The 17133-nt window shown below is 31.1% G+C and overlaps 2 protein-coding genes across 2 annotated transcripts in view; both read left to right on the top strand.

Annotated features, from left to right (window-relative positions):
* Window positions 1-4647, top strand: part of LOC111634796 (copine-3-like) — a 64595-nt gene extending 59948 nt beyond the window's left edge. The window contains exons 18-19 of the mRNA XM_023379631.1: window positions 114-350; window positions 4420-4647. Coding sequence (XP_023235399.1) covers window positions 114-350; window positions 4420-4530 — 348 coding nt within the window. The 3' untranslated portion in view covers window positions 4531-4647. The remainder of the gene's footprint in view (window positions 1-113; window positions 351-4419) is intronic.
* Window positions 4648-8670: 4023 nt separating this feature from the next.
* On the top strand, window positions 8671-15663 carry LOC111634791 (alpha-(1,3)-fucosyltransferase C-like). The gene is made up of 2 exons (XM_023379627.1): window positions 8671-8837; window positions 14307-15663. Exon 2 carries the CDS (start codon window positions 14338-14340, stop codon window positions 15517-15519), a length of 1182 nt encoding a protein of 393 aa, XP_023235395.1. The 5' UTR covers window positions 8671-8837; window positions 14307-14337; the 3' UTR covers window positions 15520-15663.
* The last annotated feature ends 1470 nt before the right edge of the window (window positions 15664-17133 follow it).

Consider the following 17133-nt stretch of genomic DNA (forward strand, 5'->3'; position numbering starts at 1 on the left):
AGTAATAATATATTTTAAAATTTATTTTAAAAAATTTTAAATTTAAAAGTCTTTGGTTTTAAGTATTTAATTTAGAAGAAATAAAATGATTTAAATTATTTTTATTTTGTTAGCACTATTTCATTCTTTTGATATTGACTGATGGAGTAGTATCAGATATGAATGAAACCAGAAAAGCTATTGTACAAGCATCTAGGCTTCCAATGTCAATAATTATTGTTGGAGTTGGTCGAGCTGATTTTAGTGCTATGGACTTCCTTGATGGAGATAATGGTAGGCTTTATGCTCCTGATGGTAGTTATGCAGAAAGAGATGTTGTCCAATTTGTTCCATTTTATAAATATGAAATGGTAAGATGCTGCTTAAAATAATTAAATTGTATATATTAATAAGAAATAATTGTGTATAAAAAGCTGAATTCATTCAAACTTGATTTTATTATAATTGTACTAGAATCATGCTCCATTCTGATTCTGAATAGAATTGATAGCTAAAGAATTCAATTAGAGATGATAAATAATAATAATTTTTGAAACTAACTGACAGTTTTGAATGAAAACAATCATTTAACATGCCAGTATGTGCACTTAGTTTTGAGTGAATTAAGTCACATGGGATACATTTATATCTCAAGTGAAATTTAGTTTACAAAAATTAAAAAAGAACAAATCAAGGCTCTTAAAATAATATAAAAAAACTTTATAATATTTAGCATGAGATTGCATCAAAAAGTTAAGTAAAGTAAATACAGTGGTACCTCGGTATACGTCTGCTTTAGAATACGTCCAATTCGGAATACGTCCTGTTTGGACGAAACAAATTTTGCTCAGTATACGACTTTTGTTCGGTATACGACATAATTCAATTATATGCCCATCAATGAACAAGTAGCACTATCGGTGTACTAGACCAGACTAGACGTTCGCGGTGCAACGGTTTATAACTTTGTTAAATTTCTTCTGATTTTAATTCGTAAGTAAAATTTTATTATTTTTATTAATCACGAATCGCAAAAAGGCAAATGAAAAGCGACAGAAAACTAAAAAATGACTAGAAGTACAATGGAACTGATAAAAGAGATTGTTGAGAAATACGAAGATGGCACGCGTGTTCGAGATTTTAACTGTTGCCTACCGTATTCCGAGAACGACGATATGGACAATCGCGAAAAATAAAGACATTATTAAATCTGCAAACGTTGCGGAAGGGGTTTAATCAATTTCTAAACATAGATCGAAGACATTAGATCATGTCGAGAAATTGCTTTTGCTTTGGATAACTGAAAAACAGTGCTGGAGACAGCGTATAGGAAGCAATTATTTGCGAGAAAGCTAAAAAGATACACGCTGATCTCACAAAAAATCAAGCAGGAACTAGCCAGGAAAGCGAGGTGTTTAAAGCCAGCCATTTTTTTACAGGAAAACGGATTATTCATTTTTACATTACTTCTTATGGGAAAGGTTGGTTTGGTATACGTCCAATTCAGTATAAGTCCAAATATCGGGAACGGATTAAGGTCGTATACCGAGGTTCCACTGTATATATAAAAGTATATAAAGTATAAAAAATAAAGGATGAATTTAATTAATTTTAGTTTCCTTTTTCTTCAGTGCACTTGATGCAAATAACTTTCTTTCAGTTGCTCATTGCATATGTACTCATAGCAAGATTTGCAATATTTCTTTGTGTTTTTGTCTTTTTTCCTAAGGCACATGTAGCATTGCCATTACTAGTTCTTAGAATTTTTTCTGTAGGATATCTTTATTCTGTGTAATTTTTTTATTACTTTCTAAAATTAATTAACATTTGTCTTTCAATTTCTTGGGAATGAATGGTATTGTTATATATTCTTCTTCTTTGGCTCTTTTTTATCAGTTTCATCAGCATCTTGTTCTGATTTACTGTCATGATCATTTTTATGCAAGGTCAATCTCTCCCTCTATCACCATAATTTTAGCAGGGTCAGTCTCTCCCTCTAACTCTTCCTGTTCTTCAATTTCAAGTTGTTTGAGCCATTGATTTTGGTCATTATTTCTGATAGTCATGGCTATAGAATACACAGAAAAAATATAAAATATTATTCAGAAAGTAAGACATCCAATTTACCAAAAACTGTCAATACATGAATGGGATACAAATGTACATCAGAAAACAACAATGCTAATTATCTCAAAAAGACAGCACTGAAAAAAGGAAGATTTTATTAAAGTAAAGCTACAACTGGAATTTATATAGAATTTGTTTCCTTACCACTTGCTGCTTTTGTGCAAGTGCATTTTAAATGTGATTTGGGTACATTTATATTTTGCATGAGCACCTGGCTCATTAAATGAGCAATAATGACTTTTTCAAGGAAATAATCAAAGCAAATTGTTTTGGAAAAGTCACATAACACAAATGGTTTATTTCATTATTTATAACTAGTACTTAATTTGGCAAAATGAATCAGTTCCATAATTACAGATAAAGTGGAAAATACATTAGAATAAAAAGTTTACTGATATTTTCAAAAATTTCCATTTATCTAATTGAGTACTGTCCACCATCTAAGATTAAAGAATCAAAATTGTTTTATAAATAAATGAAGAACATAAAAAGATATCAAATAAGATATTTTTAAATAAAAATAATTTATGTGTAGTCACAAAAACAAAAATTTATTCTAAATATTCAATTTTTGTGATTTTATAATTCAGATATTTGTTCATAAAGGTTTTGAAGTTTATATCAACAGAAATTGTTTTGGATGATAGAAGCACTAGATAGAACATTAGAAACTTATAAAAAAAATCTGAAAAATTATGGAAATGTGTACAGTGATATTTATAAATTTCAGATTTAAAAGAAAATTAATTTTAAGAAAATAAATATATTATAATTCTGACTTAAAAGTTTGATTTGAAATTAATTTCACTTAGTGAATGGCTGGAAAAAACCAGAAAATAATAATAGAAAGGATATTCTGAGAAACACAAAAACGGAAGATTCTTAATACTAAAAGTAATATAATAGACTCGATTATATGTACTAATTGAAAGAAGGGTATCAGCTATTGCCAAAAATCTGTTAAACCAAATGTATTTTAAAAACATATATTAATAATGAACTTACAATATACAGGATGAAATAAAATGTTATTATCATGTACAAATATGAATAAAATATTATTTTAATATATGTTGAGTAATTTATACACACCACCTTAACATCAGTTAAAAATATAAAAATAAGTTCACCACAGGAATGGAACTTTATTTTAATTAAACATGTCAAAAATTGTGCAATGTAACTAATTAAATATTTTCACCATTAATGTTGACTCATTTCTCAATATTGTAGTGTGCACTATTTCCAAATAAAACAAAAAAAGATTCTAAATTTTTTCTTTAAGACAAAAGTTTTTTTGTCTATTAAATTAAGGGTCTACCATATATAATAAAAATAATAAAATGAAGTTTTATGGATAGTAAACTTTCTTAAATCTACACTCATTTTGATTTTAATAATTATTTTCCAATCAACGTTTGAAGAATTTTAACTCCAGTAATTCATATTTTAACTTTCAGAAAAATAGATTATGATTATCTTTTTAATTTAATCTCATGTTCAAGGTTACTCAATGGAGCAGATTTTGGATTTTGATTTCAAACAAACTGTAAGGGATGGAAACACATTCTGCACATCACTGGATAAAGGAAGGTTCAAAGTTTTAAAAGCTTACCTAGAAGTTCCATGCAATGCCACACAGTGTCACTGCATGTGTGGTCTTTAAATTTTTAAAAGTTTAGTTGTCCTCATGTGTCAAATGAAGATGCTGAGCATATCCAAGGTGTGTTTAAATGGTGTCCTAGGAAACCTAAACACAGGCAAGCATTGAACTTGGAATTCCTCAAACAATCTGTAGCATATAAAACAAAAACTGCCGTGTGTTGCCATTTTCTTATAAACAAGAAACAATGCATGGAACTTCTAGGTGGGCTTTTAAAACTTTGAACCTTCCTTTATCCAGTGATGTGCAGAATGTGTTTCCATCCCTTACAGTTTGTTTGAAATCAAAATCCAAAATCTTCTCCATCTTTTGAATAATTCTGTATATTATAGCATTAAATAGCAGATCAAATAAAATTTAAAATTACAATTTAAGCTTTGATTATAATTAAAACCTCAGAACTTCAAATTAAAATGTTTAACATAATATCAATTTTTTAATATGATTTATTTTTCTGTAAGTGAAAACACTGATTTCATATTATACTTATATGTGTAAATTAGTTGTAATGTAAATAAACTAAAATTTAAGATACAAGAATAGGAAATAAAGCTAGTCTTATTATTATATATTTATTATACGTATCTATTTATTAGATAAAATATAGTTGAACTGTATTTTAAAACTAACATTTAAACATTTTTTTTTAGTCTCCTTTATTGTTGGCCAAAGAAGTTTTAGCCGAGCTCCCACAACAAGTTGTGCAATATTTTATGTCTAAAAATATTCCTCCAAATGTACCACGTCATACACCTAACTAAACATATAACCTGTGCTTAAGTTTTAAAAATTGTTGCTAAACTTAAAATATACAATATTTGCTAAATGTATTTTAAATATAAAAGAATAATTGTTATATAAAGTAAATTTTATAACATAAATACATCAATTATATTTTTGTTTGTAGTAAATTACAACTGAAAATGTCTTTAAATTTTTAAAACTTTATAGACATTTTTAACAGAATTTATATTTTATATTTGTTGATTTTTTGAAAATAATTAAATACTTATGCATTTACAGTCAGAAAATGTTTAAGAAAAATTTTTTCTTAAATATTATTAATATTCCATAAATAATATTTACATAATATAAATAGCCAATGGGATTTCAGATAAACAAGGTGGAACGAAAAATTAAGATTTTATCAAAGAAAACAAACGGATTATATGAAGTGAAGAAAATAAAACCCAAAAATGTAAGATTTTCAGTTAAATAAACCATCTTTGGACATCTAGAATTTGAAAGTTTGAAGGTTTGACTTAATGCTATTCAACTTGCATGAAGTGTGAAAAAAATTTCAATGATTAACATAAAGAGTAGATTAAAAAAATATTTGGATAACTATTCTAATCATCATATAAGAAATAGAGCTTCAAAAATGGCCAACTTCACTTGGATCTGTAACGTAAGGGCTATGAATGTGGCTGATTTTGAAACAACTTCCAATTTTCATCCTCCTTTTGTTATGTTTTGTGGCTACTTTGGAAATTCATAATGATTATCAATGAAAAGAGTAGAAAAATGCACAGGTTGCCAAATGATATGCCAAATTTTTATTGGTCTAAATCAGGGCTTCTTAAACTATGGGTCGTGACCCATTTGGAGTCACTTAGCGAAATCTTGGGGTCGCGAGATTTTAATGCAAAATATTGAAAATAATTTGTGAGAGTTTGAAAATGGCACACTTTGTGTCACTTCTGGTGCAGCAAGACAATGATTCAGCAACACTGATTGTAGTGTGACACTAGTGTAATGTTGTCACTTTTCAGTGTATTCGGTTGTCTCTGTTCCATTGTAACACGAGTGAACTGTGGTAGTACACCATTATTGTTTTTGCAAATTTGTATATGCTGTATCTTTATTTTATATTTTTTTGGGTCGTGAAAAAAATCACAATCATAAATGGGGTCGTGAATAAAAAAAGTTTAAGAAGCGCTGGTCTAAATTATGACTAGTTAATCAGAAACAAAAGTTTTGCTAGAAGTAGAATGTAAGAATGTAGGTATAGATAATTAAGCTGACATCTCTTGATAAATTTAATAAGTTGAAAGAAACTAATTTTTCATTTTAATTTTTAATACAGTGGGGATCGGTTAACGAACAGTTCAAACTGTAAACAAATCAGACAACAAACACTTTCTCAAAAGATTTTTATGTTCGGACAACAAACATCTGACAAAACAAATACAAGAAGAAGTGATGTCGAGTTCAGAATTTGTAAAACTTTATTTTAATGGCATCTATGCATGGTTTATGGAACGAAACTTTCACAGTTGTATAAATAACCTTTTTTGCACTAGCTAATTTGTGTTCTCTGAATTTTTTAAGCACTTTTCTGAACATTTTATTTAAAAAACTGATAATATTGTGGGGTGTCAGTAAAAGAGTGGAGTGTCAAGAACTGTGTTCACTATAGAAACTAAGAGCAAGAGATAATATCCAAGGTAGAGAGTGGGCAGAAGATGTCTGATATTGTAGGCAGATGACTTCAACAGGTCTACAGTAGATACAATCTTAGCTATAATCAAAAAGGCTTAAGCAGATAAAGGAGTAACGAAAATCACATCTGAGAAACAAAGATGTGCCATCCATGAAAAAATGGAGATTGCTTTTAGTTTGTTATTACACATAAATAATCATAGAAAGAAAGTATATAATTTATTTATTTATTTTTTGGGGGTCTTCAGAACAAATTAATCAAATTCCCACAAAAATCTACAGGAAATTGATAATCGGTTAACGAACAATTTAGATAGTGAACATGGTCTTGGAACGGATTATGTTCATTACTTGATCACCCACTGTATTCTGAAGGAAAAGTAGCCATAATTTAACATGATAAAATTCAGCAGATGATTTGGAAACTCTGCTGTATTGGGTCGATTGTTATTTGTGTATAAAATACATAAGATCAAGTGCTTAGCAAATAGTTTCAAAAATGGCTAAATCCATATTTTTTAAAATATGGATTTAGCCATTTTTGAAACTATTTGCTTCATATCTTTGCAATTGTAGGCTACTCTAATATCAAAAAAGCATTTAAGAAAAACTCCATAAAGCTTGAATTGTTCGAAGAAACTTTTCTGATCTTGTTGCAAAATCAAATAAGATCAGTAAATTGTTTGTACTGTATTTTTTCATCCTAAGCATTGATTAACTTTCAAATTGATAAAAAGCTTGTTTGTTGTAGAAAATATAATATTTCTGTAACATTTTGTGTAATTCACTGTATAATCACTGTATATAAATAATTGTGTATAATAATACAATGATGTATATGAAGAAATATGTAATTTTTTAAATTTAGAAATTAAAGCATGTAACTTTGTCAAAGAAATTATATATTTTAACAATTTTAATAGAGAAAAAATTTTAAAAAATTTGATTCTAAATATAAGACTAAAGGTCTGAAACTATTGCAAGCTGAAGAGACTATAATTATATAATTTTATGTTGAAAAATGCAAATTATCTCATTATATATTAAGGAATGTAAGTATATATGAAAATAACTATTTTCAGAGATATGTGATGTAATTCGATGAATTGCAGTTTAATTTAGATTATTTGTGCCATTTTACTTTACGCTTGTTAATTTGTTAGATATATAAATTTCAAGCATACAATTTTTGAATATATAGTAAATTCCTATCTATTTGATGTAATTGTAATTGATTTCTGAAAATCCAGCATTAAGTGAGCCAATTGAACTTTAAATTTTTACAGGTTGCATTGTTAATTGAGGATAAATTCTTGAAAATACAGTATAAAATATAAACTAACAAAGTATCATATTTAGTATAATTGTTATATAAAATTTATACCTGTTGTAAATTTGTCCTAAAGAGTTGTAATATTATATGAGTCACAAAGTGACCTTGTAAGAGTTATAAAAAGATGAAAAATTTATTCAGATAATATTTAAAAGTTACTTCAAATTATTATATTTAATAGTCAAATAATTATGTTATTTTGACAGTGTCAAGATAACAGAATACTTGACAATATCAAGTTATTTACCTGTTTATAAACATTACACATTGTATCATCTTAATTTCCGAAAGGGCCTTTCCCTATAGATTATCCAAGATTTACAATAGGTTTGGATAATCTATTCGGAGAAAGGCCCTTTTGGAAATTAACATTTGCATCAAAGACCTATTTCTTAATTTTTATAGACATAAAGATATACAGTATGTAAAAGAGCTCTATGTATTTCAGTTATTAATAGTATTTTAATATTTTTAAAATTTTATTTTTGTTTGTTTAATTTTTATACAGATCTTTTCATGTTATTTGGAGGCTTGCATTTTTGTCCTTTAGACATCCCTTATTTTATTTAAAAAGATTACATTAAAAAAGCATTTATTTAACTTAAATTTCAGCTTTTTTATGTTAAACAAGTATTGTTTTTTTAAAAATATTTTGTAAGAATTGTTATATACTGTATTTGAAAATTTCTAGAATCAAAAATAACTTTATGAATCCATATGTAATATATGCATAACACTGTATTGTATATGTTTTTTTTTTTTTTAATCTGGAATTTCTAGAATGTTTAGGTGCATAAAGATTTTTGTTGCATTTATATTTTATAAAGAGACCAGTTAAGCTTTAAGTGTAATATTTTTATTAAGAATTTAATACAAAAAAGTTTTCTTGTAATAAATGCATTTCAATAAAGTGTTTTACTTCCGGTTCTAGAATTATTTTTTCTACAAATTCGGCAAAATTACGTAATAATGAAGTCACCCGCCGGATCTCTGACGTAATATAATTCGTAAAACAGATATAATTAATTAAAAGCTATTTTTTTGAAGTAGCGAAAATTAATTTAAAATTACCAAAATATTAATTTTTCGCACTTTTAATCATTAAAAAGAACAAAATTCACTGCAATCGTCTGCCGCGCATGCGTAGTAGTCGTTTACTGGCTTGTCAGACGAGAAAGTGGGTCGTCGCATTTCAGGAATTTCCAGTCGACATTAATTAATAAAACATGGAAACGATCTCGAATTAAGCGAAAGTAGTTCGTGACATAATAATGTAATCGTCTTTTGGATCGGGTAAGTCGATACTCGTTTCTTTATGCAACGAAAAGCATTGTCGATCCGGTTTTTATAGGTTTAGGTTGATAAAAAGTAAAACCGGTGGCAAACAAGTTAGTCATTGTCGTCATGGTTACTTAACCTTCTGCGTATAGAAAACAACAACAACAACAAAACGTCACTTATGAATGAAAGAAATCGGTCGAAACTAGTTTTTGTAGTATATTACAAGGTCTGTTCAAAAAGTATCGGACCTTTGGTCGGCAAAAATAAATTTATTGACTTTGAGGTACAAAACCCTAATCCCCTTCAAAGTAGTCTCCTTGGTAATGTATACACTTCTCCCAGCGTTCCTGCCATTGCTGGAAACACTGCTGGAACGCATCTTTTGGAATGGTTATCAGCCGGTCCGTCGCATTTCGCACGATGTCTTCTCTCGACTAAATTTGGGTTCCTTTTAGCGGCATTTTCAGCTTGAGAAATAGCCAAAGGTCACACGGAGCCATGTGGAGAGAGTACGGAGCGTGACGAACCACAGGAGTATTGTGTTTGGCGACGAAAGCCCGAATCAGATGCGCAGAATGGGCGGATGCGTTATCACAATGGAGCTGCCAAGTTTTGATCGACCACAGATCCCATCGTTTGCATCGCACTGTATCGGAAAGACGACGAAGGACCTCCTGGTAGTACTCCTTTGGGATGGTTTGGCCTTGTGGTGCGTACTCACGACACACCACCCCACGAAAGTCGAAAAAACTGTCAACATGACTTTTGATATTGCTGCGGACCTGCCGCGCTTTTTTTGGCCTCGAGGATCGTCCCCGAAAGCCTGCTGAATCTTGCGAATGGTTTACACTTGGGTATCGCCAAGGTTTTTGGCAAAATTTGATGTAATATCGCTGCTCACGTTGTTCAGTCATTTTCCAGCTTAGTGAAATCCGACGAGAGCGCACTACATGACCTCACTCATACGCCGATTGCCAACGACTGACGCTTTCTGCAGGCGGGAAAAAATTCAGGGCTGTGCATGACTGTCCCCTCCACAACTCCACCGAAGGAGGCCTCTCTCGCATCATTGGTTTACGCGGAAAAAAATAAGGTCCGATACTTTTTGAACAGACCTTGTACTATCTAACTTACGCGAATATGGTAAAATTCCAGTTGTAAATGAGGGGTTCTACGGCTCGTAAGGTCCCATATCTGTAGACATTCATCAATGAGAAAATGGTATTGTAAGGTACTGTACTATACAATGCCATTTTGTTGATGAATGTGTTTTTATACATTTTGAAGGACTGTGATTTCAGCTTGAAAGTATGATGACGTTTACTAATGTATTGTTTTTTTGTTTTATTGAAAGCTCAGGTATGTTTCTTTTCATAAACCGTACTGTTAATATAGTACTGAGATTTGTAAGTATACTTACTATCGGATTGCAAAGAGTGCCAACGAACGTTGCTTCTTTGGTACCGTACTTAAATAACCATGCCGTGAAGGAAACTTAAAATGCAGCGGTGTCTTTAATTTTGTTATATTTCCAAAAGATACCAATTGGTCGTTTTTATCAGTCTCCATCGGGATGAAGACTGCGGTTGCACGGTGGCTCGACGATGACGGAATTCAAATGTGTTTCTGATAAATATGATTTAAACATTATTATTCTAGAACCGAAAAAAGAAATTCGAAATGAGAGAGTTCCAGATTTGTAAAAATGTGAAAATGAAATGATCAAAAATGTTTAAAAAGGTTTTTTGTGGTATGGTTATTTGATGTATGTTAGCTCCATTTTTATTTTGGGAATGACTATAGAATTATTTCATTGCCAGTGTGAAATCTGAGAAGTGCCACCCTATCAACCTCCGAAGTGGAAAACAAAGTGGTGCTTCTGGTACCAGTTTGTTTTTTGGCAAACACGGAAACCTCGATTTTACCTTTTCACCTTGTTGTGGGATGCGCACGAGCGGTTACGTGTCCCCACACACAGATGAATGCGGGCAGATGGAGGAGGGAAAGTTAGAGAGACGGTGAGATCCGGAAATAATGTACTCCTGTATGCATTTTAGCAAAATTAACGACAATTTATTAAATGAAATGGCTTTTCTACGAGAGTGAGTTGTTAATGGGGAGAGTCTAGGTAGGATTGCATGAGAGAGAGTTTACAAAGTTGGATGCGTGTTGGTAAATAACTTGATTGGTAGACCTTTGATGGATGTTGGGATGCCGTGGATCGTCCGGAGGAATGGGTGGAGAGGTTTCTGCTGGGTCGAGGAAAGTAAGATTACTAGATGGGGCAGTTCTTGGTTGAATGTCCAGTAGGTATATGCAGCTACGGTCCAGCGAGTGGTGGTGATTGAAGGGATCTGCGGTGGAGCACAGCTGGAATATGGTTGCACAAGGAGATGGATTGGTGAACTCTGTTGTTGTTGACCTTTGACCCTTTTATATGAGGTCCCCCTGGGTTCTGATACCCGTTTTAGGTAAAGTTGTCTGTTGTTGCTCTAATCTGCAATTTTGTTGTTAAGTTTGCAATGGTTAGTTTGGAAGTTGTGTCACTTGTGGAGGAAGTACAGTACAGTCTGTGGGAAAAAGTTGAAGTTCCTGAATGGTATCTGTGACATCTTTGCTGTTATAGTTGGCAAAATAAATTTAATACACATACAGTATATGAAATATATTCTTTTTGATCAAGTAATTTGCATTAGTCTGGTTCTCTAACGAGCATTTCTAAAAAGTTAAAGTAATTTAAAATTTAAAACAATATTTTGATAACTTCTGTTTTATTCTTTATAATACGCCAAATGATTACCGTATGAAATTATTCCTTCTAAGCTTAAAAGAGCTGTTTGTTTCAAATAATAAATGTTGAACAAATTTGGCACTATGTTAATAATGATAACTTTACTGCTTAGTTCAGGAAACACAATAGATTTTTTATTCAGAAATATTTCTGTTCTTTTCAAAAATACAAACTTCAATTTTCCAAAATGGAATATATAGCATGTTACCAAGTGCAATTAACCAAATGCCCCCAAAGGAATTAGATAATGACCAGCAGGACACTTGTTAACAGGAAAAGTATGATGTACAGGGACAAGACACTACAGTACAGTAGACCCCCTATAACGCAGTAGATACGTTCCTCGTTATACGAATTTCGCATTGTAGGAATCCTTAAATACATGAGCCAATCGCAGCCCGACACGTGTGAAGTTTACGGACTACAGCTGTTTGAAAGGCTTTCTTCCATAAAATTAATTGATTCTAGACTAATTCGACTTAACATTTCCAAAATACGTATAATTTTTTGGGAATAATCTGTATAAACTATGCTATAAACAAAAAATTGTAGGATTACTTACAGAGTGTGCACCGTTCGACGTCGCCATTGCTTAAGCTTGTGTTCGTCGCGGAGCAGCGCACCAAACAGCGGCCGTGATTTCTGATGTTATTTTTCTGCGAAAAATTCGTTGAACTTTGGAGACATCATTAATAGAAATAATTTTTATGGCCGTTGAATAAGAAATGTTTCTTTCACAAGAAATGTATAAAATTACAGTACTGTATTAGATTTACGGTACCTAATTTACATACTGTACAGACGATAGTAAACTCAACTTACTCGCCTAAACTCTCTGTAGCGTGGCGCTGGACGACGGAAAGTATATATATAATTATAATAAAGTTACAATAAAGTAAGTTAATATATAATTACTGTATATATACAGTACCTAATTTATATATAATTATATGTACAGTACCTAATTTATATATAATACTGTACAGACGATAGTAAACTCAACTTACCCGCCTAAACTCTCCGTAGCGTGGCACTGGACGGCAGAAAGTAGTTCGGCTGCTGATCCGCGATGACGTTTTACTGCGTTTTACGCGTCCCGTTTAGCGTCTTTATACGAATACTGTTGCAATTTTTTTGCCGCATTATAGGGGGGTCTACTGTACTAATTTGAGATGAAGAGCATATATTTTAAAATAAATTAAAAATGTGATTAAAAATTGCAGACCAACATTATGACTGTCACAATAAATAATTAGCATTTAGTTTTTTCATAAACTTCTCTCTACCCTCAAAATTATTAATTATAAAATTGCAAAAAGCTTAATGTCAAAAGTTTATAAGTAAAATCTCATAACAGATGGTGCCACACTCTGTTTTAACTCTTGCTGGAAATTATGCAATTTGTTACTAGATTTTACTTTTCTGGCTATTATATATAACAAGAAAAGTATGGGGGGTCATTTTTTGACCGATTGCCAAAGATTTTTCTAATTTGATTTCTTAAGCATGTAATTTGAACTGTTTTTGATTTTTATGATCTATAAATTTAAATACAAATACTTAACAACTTTTTCCATCCTGTATTAAAATAATCATATTAATGTCTGTTGCTTATAACTTCAGTAATAAAACTGTTTTGTATTGTTTTCCTTTTATACTTTTTTAAGCAAACCTCACTAGAGAAAATAGTACAGTATTACAGTTGTTTAGTATATCTGTCCATCACTGTTTAACATTATAATAAAAGTATCATGTGCTTAATTATATAATATAATTTTTTGCTTTTTGGAATGCCTGTATAGTTAAGTTTACCATTGATTAAATTGTTAGAAAAATCATTTAAAATTTTTTACTAAATTTGTTTTTTAAAATAGAAAGCTTAAAAGAAAAGTCAAGTACTTTACAAAAAATGAATATTCAGAATTGAATAAGCAACAGAAAATATGTACAGTTTAATTTCTATGTGCACATGTGCAGAAAACAATGAAGTTGTTATGGATTTTTAGTTTGCTTGTCTCTACTTTTTTTGATGCTATTAATAATACACATAATTTCATAAAAATATATTTCATCACTAATTAGAATACAAAATTTTACCCATTAATAATTATCAGAAATGCTATAGAGTAGCAGTCCCCAACCTTTTTATCGCCGCGGACCGGTCAACGTTTGATAACTTTACCGCGGCCCACTGAGGGGGGACATTGATTGTTCATATTTTAGATTGATTTAATAATTTTAATTTAACTGTATTTAAACATGCCTTCAAAATAAAATACAGTTACACCAAAAAATGAATATAATGTGATTTAACATTTTAACTCACTAGAACGCTAAATCAATGAGAACCCTGAGCTTATTTCTTTGCAACGAGACAGGTCCATCTGGGGATAATAGAAGAAAATGACACTCGAAGTGTGTTTCTTATGTCCAGTTTATTCTGTTGTTCTGTCGTCTATTAAAAGTCGCACAAACCCGAGACAAATACACCATAGTAAATAAAATGGAAATAATTTAATGTTCCTTGGGTGGCCCAGTACCGGTCTGCAGCCCTGGGGTTGGGGACCACTGCTATAGAGCATTCTACAGGAGGTATACAGAATGTCATAAAAGTTTTTATGCAGATAGTCATTTAAGTACTAAAAATTGTTTTTAAATTACATTATTAATAACTTTTTTTTATTTTTCAGAAAATAAATATTCCAAATATGAAGGAGAAAGATGCGTGTCTATATAAACACTTATCGTCTCATTCCAATTGGATCAGTTGTTTGTCTTTTGTTATATTTATACATTTTGAACAGCAAAGAACTTAAACAACCATATGTATCTTATAAGACATCCAAAAGGACTATTCAATTATTCAAAAACGTCAATACAAATCTAACTTTTTCTATTAACACTTTATATCCATCCATTAAGAATGATAAGGATGTTGACAAACAACTTACTCATAACACCAAATTTATTTTACTTTGGACTCCATTTTTTGGAGATTGGAACTGGAATTTTTTGCCATTAGGCAAGAGAGCATTTATGAATTGTCAGATCAGAGATTGTTACGTGACCATTAATTCTACCCTTCTGATTCAGAGTGATGCAGTTGTCTTTCATGCCCGTGATATCTTGGTTTACAGTTTGCCAAAAGAAAGAAACAAAGATCAAAAGTGGATTTTTTATTCTTTAGAATCACCTCATTATTCTTATTTTGGTGGATTTCGTGTTTTGAATGGAGTTTTTAATTGGACCATGTCTTACAGATTAGACTCTGACATTGTCATGACATATGGAAAGGTAGAGCCTAATCCCATCTCATCTGTATGGAATGAACAGATCGGAAGAGATGTTTGGAGGAGGAAGAAAAGATCGGTGATATGGATGGTGAGTCACTGCGAAACAGCTTCTAAGAGAGAGAATTATGTCAAAAAATTGAAAAAGTACATAGACATAGATATATTTGGTACTTGTGGTAGGGCAGTCTGCCCGGCCAATCGCACAGCAGATTGCCTGAAAAGTTTTTCTGCTATTTATAAATTCTATTTATCTTTTGAAAATTCCATATGTAAAGATTACGTCACTGAGAAATTCTTTCAAATTTTACAATACGACATGGTACCCGTAGTCTATGGTGGTGCTGATTATAAAAAGATTGCACCGCCAAATTCTTACATAGATGCTTTACAGTTTTCTCCCAAAGAGCTTGCGGATTATTTATATAAAGTAGCTAACAATTATACTCTCTATAATTCTTATATGAATTGGAAGGCATCTTACAAAACTATTGTCAATATTAATCATTGTGATCTATGCTATAAATTGCACAAAAATAAAACCAAAACTGTTATTAAAGATCTTAAATCTTGGTGGATTGATGAAGCTAAGTGCAGGACATTATATATATAAAGACTTTTATATTTTTCTCAGGAGTCTCTTAAAATTTTTCATTGTAAGCTAGACACCAACCAAAGCTGAATGCTATCAAGCTATAAATGGCTGTATTTCTAAATAAATTATGCAAACAATTTGACACTAGAGGGAGGTGTTAATTATAATTTTTAATTAATTAAGACCTATTAAAGTTATTAATTTAGAATTACTGGAAGAAAAATTAGCCCGGAGCAGGACTCAAACCCACAACTCCTGCTTACCATGCAGATGTGTTGCCAGTTACGCTACCCAGACCTCCAGTCCAATCTCCTCTTCCAGTACATATAAACTTACATTATAACCATTGATGGTTAGTTATTACAATGCCAGCTGGGGACACATCCAGTGCTCATGTCCTGTAAGCTTATATATACTGGAAGAGGAGATCAGATTGGAGGTCCTGGTAGCGTAACTGACAATTCATCTGCTTGGTAAGCACGAGTTGTGGGTTCGACTCCTGCTCCGGGCTAATTTTTCTTCCAGTAATTCTAAATTAATAACTTTAATTAATAATTAGGTCTTAATTAAAAATTATAACATCTCCTTCTAGTGCCAAATTGTTTGCATAATTAATTTAGAAATGTAGCTATTTCTAGCCCGATGGCATTCAGCTTTGGTTGGTGTCTAGCTTATAGTATATCAGGTTTAGTAATGTTGTTTGTTTATATAATTTTTCATTGTGATATAAAACAAACTTTGTTGTTGTTTTACCATAAAGTTCAATTACTATGAACTAGAAAGATACTTACAATCTAATGTAACCCTAATTTATATATTTTTGTGTGCCAATTTTTCTGTCTAGAGTCTTCCAAACTCAATGTTCATTGATTATTGATCGTACTGTACAAATATAGGAAAACTTTATCTTAGCTCAACATTTAACTTTGATAAATGTTTAAAACTTATGTATATTTATTTTTGGATTTATATTGAACATTTACTGTAAAAACTGTTAATGAAAGTTTGTTTGTGCTTTTTTACTTTGTTTTTTAAATACTAATACAATTTTATGTACAGTACCAGAAAATAAATTTATTGTTGAGAAAGTTAAACAATAATTATGTGACAATTGACATTTGTAAGGTTTCCATCTGGGATCGACAAGGGCTGTAAAGAGTTGTTTGTGGGTGTGATCATTACTGAGACATGCTCTACGGTTACAACTAACCATTTATTTGACACAAAAGCAGCTTATAAGATTTCTGCCATCTTGGAAGTCCAGAGTCAGTGGAGGCCTCTGAATCTCTCTCTCCATTCCAAGATAGTCCCAAAAGGAGTGTCCCCGAATTGCAAATGAGAGTTTCTTCGACAGCTTCTGGATGATGCAGTTGACTTCCAGCAATAGGAAGGGAGATGTAGATGAAGATGGGCACGAGACACCCAAGCAACAATTGGTCCGACACTCAAAATTTTCAGGAGAAGCCATCATGTCATTGAATTTACGGATTTTTATTAAATTCCATTCTTGATTGCTTTTCCTTGTTCTCACTTTCTAAGTGATTGATCACTTGTTACTAAGCATAATGAGATCTCAACTTTGATTTTGACCTTTCCCTCAATCTAAGTTTAATTTGATCCCAACCGAAGACA

Source organism: Centruroides sculpturatus, unplaced genomic scaffold (assembly GCF_000671375.1).
Source record: "Centruroides sculpturatus isolate CEXI.00-Female unplaced genomic scaffold, Cexi_2.0 scaffold790, whole genome shotgun sequence".
In the NCBI taxonomy this organism is placed as follows: Eukaryota; Metazoa; Arthropoda; class Arachnida; order Scorpiones; family Buthidae; genus Centruroides; species Centruroides sculpturatus.

Coding starts and splice junctions, on each gene's coding strand:
- LOC111634791 (XM_023379627.1), top strand. CDS start 14,338: ATGCGTGTCTATATAAACACTTATCGTCTCATTCCAATTGGATCAGTT.